Source organism: Amblyraja radiata, chromosome 8, assembly GCF_010909765.2.
Source record: "Amblyraja radiata isolate CabotCenter1 chromosome 8, sAmbRad1.1.pri, whole genome shotgun sequence".
Classification (NCBI taxonomy): Eukaryota; Metazoa; Chordata; class Chondrichthyes; order Rajiformes; family Rajidae; genus Amblyraja; species Amblyraja radiata.
In genome coordinates this window covers 49,615,944-49,630,109 of record NC_045963.1, presented here as the reverse complement: position 1 = coordinate 49,630,109, position 14,166 = coordinate 49,615,944, and the positions used below count along the sequence as shown (strand labels likewise).

General features: G+C 41.3%; 1 protein-coding gene across 2 annotated transcripts in view; it reads right to left on the bottom strand.

The window, feature by feature from the left end:
- sdccag8 (SHH signaling and ciliogenesis regulator SDCCAG8) overlaps positions 1-14,166 on the bottom strand; it is a 331,517-nt gene that overhangs the window by 119,947 nt on the left and 197,404 nt on the right. For both annotated transcript variants that reach the window (XM_033025849.1, XM_033025848.1), the window contains exon 14: positions 11,561-11,688. In XM_033025849.1, the coding sequence (XP_032881740.1) occupies positions 11,561-11,688 (128 nt within the window). The remainder of the gene's footprint in view (positions 1-11,560; positions 11,689-14,166) is intronic.

The window sequence follows — 14,166 nt, the reverse complement described above, 5'->3', positions numbered from 1 at the left end:
ACCTCCAAAAATAACCTTCCACTATCACTCTCTGCTTCCTTCCATGAAGCCAATTCTCTATCCAGTTGTATAGCCCTTCCTGTATCCCATGCAAACTAACCTTACAGAGCATTTTCTTCCCAGCTGTTATCAGGCAACCGGATGGTCCTCTCATCAGCTCGAGTGTGGTCCTGACCTCCCATCTACCTTATTAGAGACCTGTGAACTATATTTAATTGGACTTTAGAGTGCATGAATTGTTGTACCCATTATCTTTTGCCTGTGCTCTGTGGACGGCTTGATTGCAATCATGTACTGTATGGTCTTTTCTTTGACTGGAGACGACATCAGAAGAATCGTAAGTTGACATTGCAAAGGGACACGATTGGAAGTGGTTAGGAAATAGGTCAATGTGGGGATTAAAAAGGCAGATTCAGGGATGATGCTTCCCCTGTTCGGGGTGTTTCGAAACGTGGATTAAAAAAAAACAGGTCTTAAGAGGCCACCATCCTTAACTGAGATAAGAAGAAGTTTCTCCATCCATAAGGTAGTGCACCTTTGAAATCCTCTCCTCCAAAAGGGTTGTGCTTTAGCCAATGAGTAGACAGAAATCAGTAGATTTTTAGATCCTTAGGGAATTGAAAGATAAAGAATTATTGCAGCAAAGTGACACTGAGGTGAAAATTCAGTCATGATCTTACTGAATGACAAACCAAGCAGGAGTGGATGGAATTGGGTTTATTTATTATGTTCAAAGTATAGTGAACAACAATGAAACGTGACTATTTTATTCATATATAGAATTATCAGAACAAAAGGAATGCAAAGCACTTCCTTTTTACTCCTTCAACACTCACACAATAGTAACGTCATTGTCAGTATGATGCCCTCTTCACACATTCACCTTGAATATTATAATTATGAAAATGTCACGTTAGAAATTATGCAAAAATATGCAATGCAAATAAACTAATAGTAAATATTTTAATAAAGAAAATAAAAAATTGATTCCTTATAAAATATTCAGGAGCTTTCCTCTGCACACACCTCTTTTCCCAGTATTCTTCACTGTTTCTAGGGCTCTGTTATTTTTCTAACCATAAATTTCTATAATGATATTCTCCTTTTTTCTTTTGGAGTTTCGCGTTCCTACATTTCCTGACATCCTTTACTGTCATTCACCATATTACAGAGATCATACCGTCACAAAAACCACATAGGAACTGAGTTAGATAATACAGTAAACCCTCATTATAATGGGCCATAGGGGGAGGAATGGTGTCCATTATTGCCGATTGTCTGCTATGACTGAGCAAGGGATTATCATTATAATAGTAATAGAAAAAAACAACTCCAGTTATTGGTTAATACTCAAAAGACACAAAATGCTGGAGTAAAGGGCCTGTCCCACTTGGGCGTCATTTATGCGACATCCTAAAAATTGGTTGGTGCGTCGTGACGCGCTCATGGCGCGTGGTGAGGATGGTGGCGTATGCAGTGACGCGCGGTAACGAGCGGTGCCCCAGGATTTTGGAGTGCTCAAAATCCTCGCGTGCCACCTGCGTGACGTATCCCTTGCGCATGCTGACGTACTGATGGCATACGCTGACGTACTGACAGCGTACGTGTAGCGCATGGTGACGCATGGTTACGCACGGTGACGCACGAACATTGCCTATGCTAACTTATTATGCTTCACAGTGCGTCAATGTCCGTAACCATGCGCCGCCCGTACGCCGTCGGTGCGCCATTTGCACGTCTTTTGAGCGCCGCACCACGTGCCCACCCGGATATAAAGCGCGCGTAGTTTTGAAATTTTTTTGCTGGGAAAATCCTTGCCACGGAGATCGGACTAAGTACGAACGACATCACAAACGGAGCAGGGAAAAGAAGCAGGGCCCTCAAGAGCACTTGGCGCGCGACTGTCGTACTACTAGCCAATTTTCGCGGGACAGTCGCACGTCCGTCACTACCGGCCTGTCACGTAAATGACGCGCAAATGACGCCCAAGTGGGAGAGCCCTTAACTCATCAGGTCAGGCAGCATCTCTGGAGAACATGGATAGGTGACGTTTCTTCAGACTCTCGGTCTGGAACTGGGCCTGGAATCCAGGTGAGTTGATGGCTCGGGCCTGCTGGAATCTGGGGAGGAGACGAGGATCGGCGGAGTGTAACGGTCGACGGTGGCGGCAGCTTAGAAGTGGCCAAGGAAGCTATGTGGGCCATTGTGGGCAGCAATAGGTCCGCCTGGTAGCGGCCGGGGAGGCTGTGTGGTCTGGCATCAACTTCTCGGCCTGGAAGTGGCCCGAGTGGTGGTGCAGGCCAGGCATGGCGTTAGCAGCCCGGCCTGGAACAGCCAGGGAAGCAGTGCAAGCCGGGGATGGCATCGGCAGCCCGGCCTGGAAGGGGTCATGGTGGCAGTGCGAGCTGGGTGTTGTAATAGCAGTCATCGATAGGTCAATCAGATGTAACCAAAAGAGGTCCGTTAAAATGAGGGTTTACTGTGACTGCATATTATTCATTCTCTGCATGTATGAAAAATAGTTATGAGGTTTAATAGCCTTCTGTTTAAATTTTATTTTAAATAAACTTCTCTTAAATTTATCCTGACATCTACAATATTCAGTTTCACTTAATCTCCATCTCATTTGACTTTTCTACTGTCAGACTTTGCCAGACACCTTGTCCAACAATCAGTGTCGCAGTGCTAAATTTTTAGTTGCCTGAACTGTCAAACAAGGGTGTCATTGCAGGTTTTACTTTGGGGGGGGGGGAGGGGGTGGAGGCAAGCTAGTCTCCCAAGAGGGTCAAACAAGATCAAGAGGGTCAAACAAGATTATAGCCTATCACTACATCCCTGTGTATAATTAGTACAATAAAACATATAATACTTAATTTGATAACGTGACAAAATATTGCACGGTTGCACGCAATAATTATCATGAAATATAATTATCAAGCAAGTAAAGAAAAAGACGGTAATCATGTATTTTTACAGAGGTGCCGGCCCGGCACCGACTCGCCCTGACTCTCCCGCAGCTCTGGGCCTTCACACACATGCTCACACACACTCTCACACCCATTCTCACACACACACTCACGCCCACCCACTCACTCACTCACTCACTCACTCACACAAATCGGTAATTTTTTAGTCGAAGCCAGTTGCGATGCCAGTTGAAGGTGGTTGCCGGAGGTTGCAGGTAGTGGAAGGTAAGACCTTCCACTACCTGCAACCTCCGACAACCACCCTCAACTAGCATTGCAACCGGCTTCGACTAAAAAATTACCGATTTTTAAAACGGCAACCTATTTTTAGTCGCAGCTGGTTTTGAATTTTTTGAAATAATCGCCGGAACATAGAAGAAGCGGAATGGACTTTCGACCATTAGGGAGACTGACAAAAACCTCCGGGAACCGCACGGAAACCTTGGGTGGGACGCAAAGTCTCCAGAGGTTTCCGTTCAGGTTTCCTAAGTGGGACAGGGGCATTACTTAGCAAGAATTATTGTAAGTGTACTGCAGAATAGGACATTGCCATAGAAAATCATTTATAATATTTACATGATTTGGAATTAGAGTTTGGGTGGGAATCTAAGCTATCGTTAAATGCCATTATGGTGAAATATCATCAATCACTACCATCAGTGATTATTTTATAAAGTGCATAAAGTGCTGGGAGTTAGGAAACAATGCATGCAGTGTCTGTGAAGGGAGAAACAGAATTAATGCTTTAGGGCAATGAACATTGATATGTTTTAACGATCGGTTATATTGATGAGACCGCAGCACTCCAAAATATTATTTCTATTTTTCTCTGTACAGACTTCTGATCGGACAATTTTCTTATATAATTTCAGTATTCCAACAACTATGGTATTTGGCTGTTTTGCGTTTAAATATTTTTAATTGCATTAAAATAATTTAATTGCATTCAACAAAGAAGACATATTTGAGTCACATCAGTTCACTGCTAACATAACTGTGGTTTCTTTGGCAGCTTTATTAGCAATAGATTGCTAATTGATATATTAGTCTTCTCTCCCATTGGTTCTGAAACCTAGTATCTACACTTCTTGTGGGTTCAGAGTCTAATGACGATTGTCAGTTAAATTGATTATAGCCCAAGTAGCTGTCTTGAAACTGAAATGATTCCAGAATATTCATAATAAAAAGCATGATGCTTAATATTCAGTCACATAGTGACTTACCTTTTCGAATAGTATATAGATGTATGAATGATTAATCTGGAAACATAAATTTGCATCACAAAATTACCAGATTATTTCAAAAACCCATCTGGTTCACTAATTATCTTCAGAAAAGGATATCTGTTATCTAGTTGGCCTGGCGTATATGTGATGAGACCCACAGCAACGTGGCTTACTCTTACCTGTCCTCTGAATGGCCCAGCCAGCACTAACATCCCTTGGTGTACCAGAGCAGCTCAGTGTGTGTTGCAACCGCAACAAACTGGACATGTGGTGATTCAATGCTGCACAGTTATCTGTAAAAATTGGCAGCAGAAAGGGCACGAGACCACAGACTGCGGAAAGCATGTGTTGCAACCTGTGTAGGGAAGCAGGCCACCTCTACAGGGTCTTCCCTAAATGAGTCTGCACCTTTACACAGATGATGAGATAGTGGCAACATAAGCCCCAGAAATGTAGATACACCCCTTTTTTGTGTGTAAGTAAACATGTTAGTCTGTGTCCAAGATGGCTGTCGGAAGGGAGAGTGGACGCTGGCGCGCTTTAGCTACCGCTGCTCTCTCTTCACATTGTGTTTTTTGATTTTTTGTCTTTGGAGCGATTTCTGTCTTTAATTTGTGTATTGGTGATGTCCTTATTATTCTTTTTACTCTGACTATATGTTTTTTTCTCTTCTGTTAATTTCTGTAAGGTGTCCTTGAGACTTTGAAAGGCGCCCGAAAATAAAATTAATTATTATTATTATTATTACCCCTTACCACCACCAAGTTCCCAGCAGAAACTGAGACCAGAATGAGTAAAGATAGCCCAACCATCTCAGGCTCCCAAACTCCAGGCATGAGACCCTAGCCTCCTCTTCACGGGGAAGAGTTGATGGAAAAGGGAGTTAGGAAAGGCCAAGAAGAGGTCTGGCAGATGATGGTAAAGTGAGAAAGGCCACCGAAGACATCAGGGAATACAGTGAAGGAAATCTACCATCCTTACCCAGTCTGATCTGCATGTGACTCCAAACCCACCCTATGAAGTTGACTCATATGTCTCCTTGGTTCAGGGACAATAAATACAGCCTTACCAGCAATATCTAAATTGCAAGAAATATTAAGCAAAACCAAAAATTGGAAGTTAATGTTTCTGAACAGATCCCAAGTTATTTTACAAAATCATGTATTAAATGGTGTTGTTCATTGGGCTCCATTCATTAACTATCTGAAGGGATAGACTGGCACAGCACGAGGACCCAGCTGAAACTTGAACTCAGGAACAGATGAAAAACTATACTCTATACTTTATAACCTACGAACCTATCTCCATTGATGTATCACAGGTAACCCATTCCACCTCCCTTGTTTTTCTGTTGTGTTTTTTTTTTTTTTTTTGCTTCCTCTTTTATTTGTAACTTTCTACCCTCTCTTTTTCTCGCTTTCTATAAAAAATAAAAATACTAGAAGCAGAAGTAATTGATAATGGAAAATTTTAATAATGTATGACTGATGTATATGAAAAGTTTTTTTTCTACTATAATATGTAATTACATTGTATAATATGTCTACTTCTAATAAATAAATAAAAAAAAATAAATAAAAAAATAAATGGTGTTGTTCTTTATACCGTCTAAATGTCATAGCTATGAAAAATTAATTGACCTGAAAGCTTATCTCTGTTTCTTTCTCCACAGGTGCTGCCTGTCTTGTTAAATATTTCTAACATTTTCTATTTTTATATGGCTGAAGTAGATGCATAACCAGTTCTGCCAATATTCTGATATATTTAACTAAAGATTTTAATTCGTAAATATTGTTTCCTCATCAATGACTGAGGTATGATATAGAAAACACCGAACAACTTCCAACACCAGACCAAAGCAGTCAAGTACCATGAGTGAACCTAAAAACTTAAATACAAGATGTTACAATCAGCTAAAATCACCCATAGCACTGCTCAACCTCATCATGTTCATGGAAGGATATCTACCATCTATTACCCATCTGCATATGTGACCTGAAACTCAGTGCGTTGCAGATGCCCACAACTGGCCTCTGCACTCCATATCAAGTGCAATCGCTAAGATCAAAAGCACAATTCCAGCTGCAGAAGTGCACTCTGGATAGCCTAAATAATGTCCCTTCACTCCAGGTGGAGCTGCTCATGTGCACCAACAGCTGAAGCAACAGATATGTACCCACTGCTGAAGCAGCAGGTATGCCTGGTGAGATCCTGTGACCAAGCCTGTGGCCTGAAACACATTTCTCTGCTGTTGTCTGATTTTCTCTTTAGAGCAGGAAGAAGACTGCAAATCAGAGGGGATGCAGAAGATCAGAGACGGAAAGGACAGGGGACTGAGATAATGAGAAATTAGAGTTGATGGGGGAAAGGAATACACAAATAGCATGTGGCTAGACTGCTCCAAATGTGTATTCATGATTCACCAAACATTCAATCTGTGATCCTAAACAAAAGTGAATATTTATTAGACTACTGATAAAATCGCATGCCTGAATATGATTCAATAATATGATGTTACATCTTTGTAATTATCTGCACATTTCTTTTATGTAATGTATATGTGCAACTGATTAACTAGACTACTAAAGTAGAGTGCCAGGCTGTGCCAAAACAAAAGAGCCCAGGTACAATTACTTCTGCCAGTTTTGGCAATTTCTATCCTAGCTATTTTACTATTCCTACATTTTATGTATCTGCGAATTTTGTTTAGAAAATATGGTCACCCTGAGTCAGCAAGATCCCCTCGACAGAAATACATCCAACACATATTCCAGTAGGAGTTAAACAATAGCTATTAAAGGAAGGAATCTAGGCTGATTACTTTTCCACCCACATTCTAGTCTTAGTACACCAAGACAAATTCTAGCACAAGCAAAGTTCTCCTGCCAATCCTATCTGTCAGACTTGGCAAATGAGATTGTACCTGAAATCTTTGATTTGAAACTGCATATTGTCTGACAGGATCCTGCATCACTAATTGTGCTAACAAGGTGGTCAAAAATACAGTTTAAAGATAATTTAATTCAAGTTTGATATGTAAACATGTTTCCAAGATATCCTAATATTTCCCAATGTGTGTGCTAGGTGTGCAGAGTGGCAAGGAATCAATGATTAGCATTTAGTTTAATTTAGTTTAGAGATACAGTACGGAAACAGCACACTGAATCCGAGCCGACCAGTGATCCCCGTATATTAACACTATCCTACACACACTAGGGATAATTTACATTCATTCCAAGTCAATTAACCTGCAAACCTGTACATCTTTGGAGTATGGGTGGAAACCAAAGATCTCAGAGAAAAAACATGCAGGTCATGGGGAGAATGTACAAACTCCGTACAGGACATGGATGCCCAGCACCTAATTTTATTGGGTTCAGGACATGTGAAACCAAGGGATGATTTGATTATAATGAGGCCAGCTAATTGGTTGTGATTGGCCATCAGAGCCCAAAACACATAAATGGATGGTCAAGCGTAGCAGTGGGATAAAGCTAATTGAGTCTGAAAGATGGTCCCAACCTGAAACGTCACTTATCTGTGTTTTTCAGAAATGCTGCCTGACCTGCTAAGTTACGCCACTGTTTTGTGTCAATAGACAATAGACAATGGACAATAGGTGCAGGAGTAGGCCATTCGGCCCTTCAAGCCAGCACCACCATTCAACGTGATCATGGCTGATCATCCACAATCAGTACCCCGTTCCTGCCTTCTCCCCATATCCCCTGACTGTCCTTTTTTGTAAACCAGCATCTGCAGTTACTTGTATCTACAAGGTAATTGTTCAGATGGGTACAGAGAGCTAAAACTTGTATTTCTGGAAAAAAAAATCAAAGGGGAGTGGATCGAAGGATGTTGGGAGAGGGGAAGGGACAGGGGAAATGAAGGCATTATTAACTTCCTGGCACTATGCTCCTCTGATGTGTAATTTGGGTACAAAGATACACAACTGGCTCATGCCCAGAGAGATAGATTTCCCCTGGTCCTTTATCTTTCACTCCATGAGCATCCATATCCAACACATCATTCTCTGACATTTAAGTAAGTAAGTAAGTAAGTTTATTGGCCAAGTATTCACATACAAGGAATTTGCCTTTGTGCTCCACCCACAAGTAACAACATGACATACAGTGACAGTTACGAATGACTCAGAAAACACTAAACATTAATAATAATAAAACATTAATGATAAAATTCACATACAAGGAATTTGCTTTGGTGCTCCACCCACAAGTAACAACATGACATACAGTGACAGTTACGAATGACTCAGAAAACACTAAACATTAATAATAATAAAACATTAATGATAAAACACCATTGATCAAGCATGTGGACCAACAAAATACCAGATCAAAGGGAGGCTACAGATTTTTGGCTGTTGAGTAGAGCAACTACTCGTGGATAAAAACTGTTTTTATGTCTGGCTGCGGCAGCTTTGACAGTCCGGAGTCGCCTTCCAGAGGGAAGTGATTCAAAGAGTTTGTGGCCAGGGTGAGAGGGGTCAGAGATGATCTTGCCCGCTCGCTTCCTGGCCCTTGCAGTGTTCAGGAGGTCCCATTCTGGAGAATACGCCCCAATCTCCATTTATGGGGAAAGTGTGGAGAGAGTGTCCAGCTTTAAGTTTCTGGGCACTCACATTTCAGAAGACCTCACATGGTCCACAAACACCGCCGCGCTGGTCAAGAAGGCACAGCAACGACTGTTCTTCCTGAGGACATTAAAAAAGACTGGTCTGCCCCAACAGCTGCTGACAACGTTCTACCGCTGCACCACAGAGAGCATACTAACGTATGGCATCTCTGTGTGGTATCTCAGCTGCACGGAGGCGGAGAGGAGAGCTCTTCAGCGCGTCGTCAACAGAGCGCAGAGGATCATCGGGACAGAGCTACCAGCCTTGGAGGGCATCTACCACACGCGGTGCCTCAGGAAGGCCCTCAGCATCCATAAGGACTCATCACACCCCTGCCACGGTCTGTTTCAACTACTTCCCTCCGGCAGACGTTACAAGGCCTTCTACGCCCGAACCTCCAGACTCAGGAACAGTTTCATCCCAAGAGCTATAGCGGCTCTGAACCGGCCCTAATGAGTGCCCCCCCACCCACCCCCTTTGGACAGTCTCCCTCAGATGGTCACGTCAATCAATTCAGCTTGTTTATTTATGTATTGTATTTATTTACCTTTCTTGTACATCAGTGGAGCCGCACACTAAATCTCGTTGCACTGACGTGCAATGACAATAAAAGATATATTATTATATTATTATTATTATTATTATTACAGTTCATCAATGGAGGGAAGGTTGCAGCCAATAACCTTCTCTGCTGATCGGACGATTAGCTGCAGCCTCCAGGTGTCGTGCTTGGTGGCTGAGCCAAACCAAACCATGATGTAGTAGGTGAGAACAGACTCTACGATGGCCGTGTAAAATTGGACCATCATTGCCTGTGGTAGATTGTGCTTCCTCAGCTGCCGTAGGAAGTACATCCACTGTTGTGCCTTTTTGACTGTGGAGTCGATGGTAGCCCCCCACTTAAGGTCCTTGGAGATTATGGTTCCCAGCAACTTAAAAGACTCCACAGATGTGACTGTGGTGTTGTTGATGGCGAATGGGGTGAGGGGAGGGGGAGCTCTCCTAAAGTCTACAATCAATTCCACTGTCTTAAGAGTATTGAGCTCCAGGTTGTTGCGATGGCACCAGGACGCCAGCTCTGACACTTCCTGTCTGCAGGCAGATTCATCCCCATCCTGGATCAGTCCAATCAGGGTTGTGTCATCAGCAAACTTGAGAAGCTTGACAGAGGAGTCTGTGGAGGCGCATCCGTTGGTCTAGCTTCAATCCATTCCCATCACCAATTACATCTTCCCCTCCCCACCCCTTTCCACTTTCAGCAGAGATCATTCTCTCTGTGACTCCCTGGTTTCCTTTCGTACAAACTCCATACAGACAGCACCCGTAGTCAGGATAAAACCTGGGGCTGCTGAATCTACCGCCGCGCCACTGTGCCAATGATGGGTAAGATGGGTTCCAACTCAAAATGTCATTTGTCCATTTCCCTGCATAGATACTGCCTGACCTGATAAGTTCCTCCAGCATTGTTATTAGGTCACGCCATAAATATCTGGTAGAATTTCCAGAGATGCAAAGCATCCTGACAATGGTTGTTATTTCACACGTTCTGGGCAGAAAAGTAACTATTTCTAACTGCATTATGGTTAAAAATAAGTTATTATTAAAAATAAGCACATATTGAAGCTCTAGACTGTTATATCAACAGCCTCCCAAAACTCCTACCTCTGCAGTAAAAAAAAAATAGAGAAGTCATCAATTGATAGTCTTGCACCTTTGCTAATCTGTAGTAATGCCACTAAGTGTCCTGCGAATTTGGAATTATTTCATTTACAATTAAAACAAAATAAAGAGGAGCATGTCTCTTTCATGTCTGCATTTAGGATCACTGCTAAAAAATAATTACAAAATGAACATACTGACTCACAACTGAGGACATCAATTTTACTCTTCATATTCATTTTCACAAGAAGGTGTATGTTTTTAAACATTTACATTGATATAGTCTTGATTGAAACAAGTTGCCTTCAGTTTTCCCCCGGTAATTCAGCATGCTTATACTGCAGCATTATGAACACCAAAGGAAGACATGTTCATTGAATGTACCAGCCTGCAGACACTGCAATTCACTCTTCAGAGAATAATGATGAAATCAGCTTCATACACAAGGCACATATAATGATTAAAATAACATTTGAGTATGTAAAAGAAAATGTTAAAGAACTAGATTATTCTACTTTTAAAAATGTATACTTGTATTATTTTATGGAATTGACATAGTGATTGATGACAAAAATCTAACTGTAACTCCAATTAAGAAGCCAATTCCTAGTTGCCAACCTGTTAAGAATATTTATTCCAAATTTATGTGGCAATAGCAAAATGGTATTCAAACAGAGTTTTAAACATAAGCCTGCAGCATTTCCCGCTGAGCTTTTGATGCGATTTTCCACATGTAACATGTGTGCTCGAAAATCACGTCAAGAGAAGCCCCTTTGTTCTGTACTTTATGCTGGCAATGCTTTGCTTTAAGTTTCTTAACACAGGTAAATAAACTCATAATCCAGATGGTGCAACAGATGTGAGAGCAGCACTGTGAAATCAACAGACAGTGGGCAATAGTTTGCATTTCCCTTTTAAACGCTAACTGATATGTAATTCGGGATCTCCGGTGAAGTTAGCATCTGCTCCCTTTGGCCAGCCAAAGGTTACAGGTGTTCCTGATGTCATTTCACAGTGAGGTGTGGGCCTGGCCTGCAAGAGAGGTGTCCTGGCTCTAATCTATGCCTACCACCTACCAGTTTTATCATGCTGGGTCTCCATTTGCTGTATCTTTTCTGTTAGCTCTTGTTCACGGTGTTTAGATTGAAAGGCCAGGGCTTTGACATAATCACTGTGACTACGAAGGAGACTGTCCTTTTCCATCCTGAAAGAGGCAACAAGGTCAAAAGTAAAGGGTAAAAAAACACAATTTATACATTAGCAACAGTCACTTAGCCTTTTACTAGTTCATCATTTAAATATGTTGCATTAATTTTGTGAAAACTGTATGATTGTGAATATTATTTGAATCTCATTTATTACAGCAAATTGAAAACAGCATTTTTCTGCACAAACTGCCAATACTTTGAGATTAATTTTAGAAATGTAGTTGACACAATTAAGACTCACAATAACTCCAATATTGGCTGCCAGGTTAGAGGTCATTGGCATGTGAAGAGATGATTTTGTTCCATATTGTAATTTTTTTGGTCATTTGGAGATTTTTATGCACGGCAGCTGAAGATAGGCTAAAATTAAATTAAAAACTACAGATTTTGGAAATATGAAATAAAAACAAAATTCTTCACTCAGCAGGATAGACAGCATCAGTGTAGCTTGAAGCAGTTAATATTTCATCTATCCCCTAATGTCAGAACAGGGAAAAGGGAAAAATAAATAAATTTCAAGTAGCAGAGAAGGTGGTAAGACACAAATAAATATGGTGAGTCCAAATAAGTTAATGTGAGCAGTTGCCAGCAGATTACACTTCTTTGTCTGCGTTGTGGGAGAGTGGGGCATGACCATCAGGCCAGACAAAGACAAAGAAACCTGTCAAAATATTGAAGAGTAGCAATGCGCGGTTTTTATACAGACAAAGAAAGTGAATTATCTGAAGTTGAAGAATTTGATATTGAGTCTGCTCACCGAAAAATCATGCCCAGACAAAAGATGTGTTCTTCCTCAAGCTTACATTAGACCTTATTACAGCAGTGCGAGATGCCACAGATAGAAAGTTAAGGGCCTGTCCCACGTGGCGATTTTTTCGGCGATTGCCGGCATCATTGAAAAATTTGCGACGTGAAGCGTTGGTGACGCGCAGTGTTTTTTCAAGTGTCGCAACAATTTTTTTGTCGCCTCTGGATTTTGAAATGTTCAAAATCTTTTCATGACCCTTATATGACGCTGGCAGTCACCGAAAAATATCGCCAAATGGGACAGGCCCTTTAGAGTGGGATGGTAAATTAAAGTAGCTGATAATTGATCAATTAATCACCAGGGTACATCAGAGTGCTCCAAAGAACAACTCATTCTCCGATTGTTCCCATTTCCTGTAGAGGTGGAACTTTCCACAGTTCAATAAGAGTGAACTCAACCAACCAGCAATCGCATATACAGTGCCCTCCATAATGTTTGGGACAAAGACCCATTATTTATTTATTTGCCTCTGCATGCCACAATTTGAGATTTGTAATAGAAAAAAAATCACATGTGGTTAAAGTACACATTGTCAGATTTTAATAAAGGCCATTTTTATACATTTTGGTTTCACCATGTAGAAATTACAGCTGTGTTTATACATAGTTCCCCCCCCCCCCCCTATTTCAGGGCACCATAATGTTTGGGACACATGGCTTCGCAGGTGTTTAATTGATCAGGTGTGTTTAATTGCCTCCTTAATGCAGATATAAGAGCTCTCAGCACCCAGTTTTTCTATCACCTTTGGAACATTTTATTGATGTTAATCAACATGAGGAGCAAAGTTGTGCCAATGATTGTCAAATATGCCATTATGAGACTGAGAAACAGGAATAAAACTGTTAGACATCAGCCAAACCTTAAACTTATCAAAATCAACTGTTTGGGACATCATTAAGAAGAAAGAGAGCACCGGTGAGCTTACTAATCGCAAAGGGATTGGCAGGCCACCACAGCCGATGAAAGAAGAATCCTCTCTATAATAAAGAAAAATCCCCAAACACCTGTTCGACAGATCAGAAACACTCTTCAGGAATCAGGCGTGGAATTGTTAATGACCACTGTCCGCAGAAGACTTCATGAACAGAAATACAAAGGCTACACTGCAAGATGCAAACCACTGGTTAGCTGCAAAAATAGGATGGCCAGGTCAATCAAATACTTTATTGTCATTCAAAAATACACCAACAAATGCAAGTCTGAATGAAATTTCGGTGCATATGGCTCACCTTGCAACATTAAAAAAAACAAAAGGATAAAATAGATAAAAAGATAAAATAGATAAAAAGATAAAATAGATAAAAACATAAAATAGATAATACTGGCGGCACATTATATGGAATTCAAGAGTCTGATGGCTCGGGGGGAAGAAGCTGTTGCAAAACCTGGCCGTTCTGCTCCTTATACAGTTCTGGAAAAAGGTCTTGTGGACATGAGATGAAGATTAACTTATATCAGAGTGAAGGCAAGAGCAAAGCATGGAGGAGAGAAGGGACTACCCAAGATCCAAAGCATACCACCTCATCTGTGAAACACGGTGGTGGGGGTGTTATGGCCTGGGCATGTATGGCTGCTGAAGGTACTGGTTCACTTATCTTCATTGATGATACAACTGCTGATGGTAGTAGCATAATTAATTCTGAAGTGTATAGACGAATGCTATCTG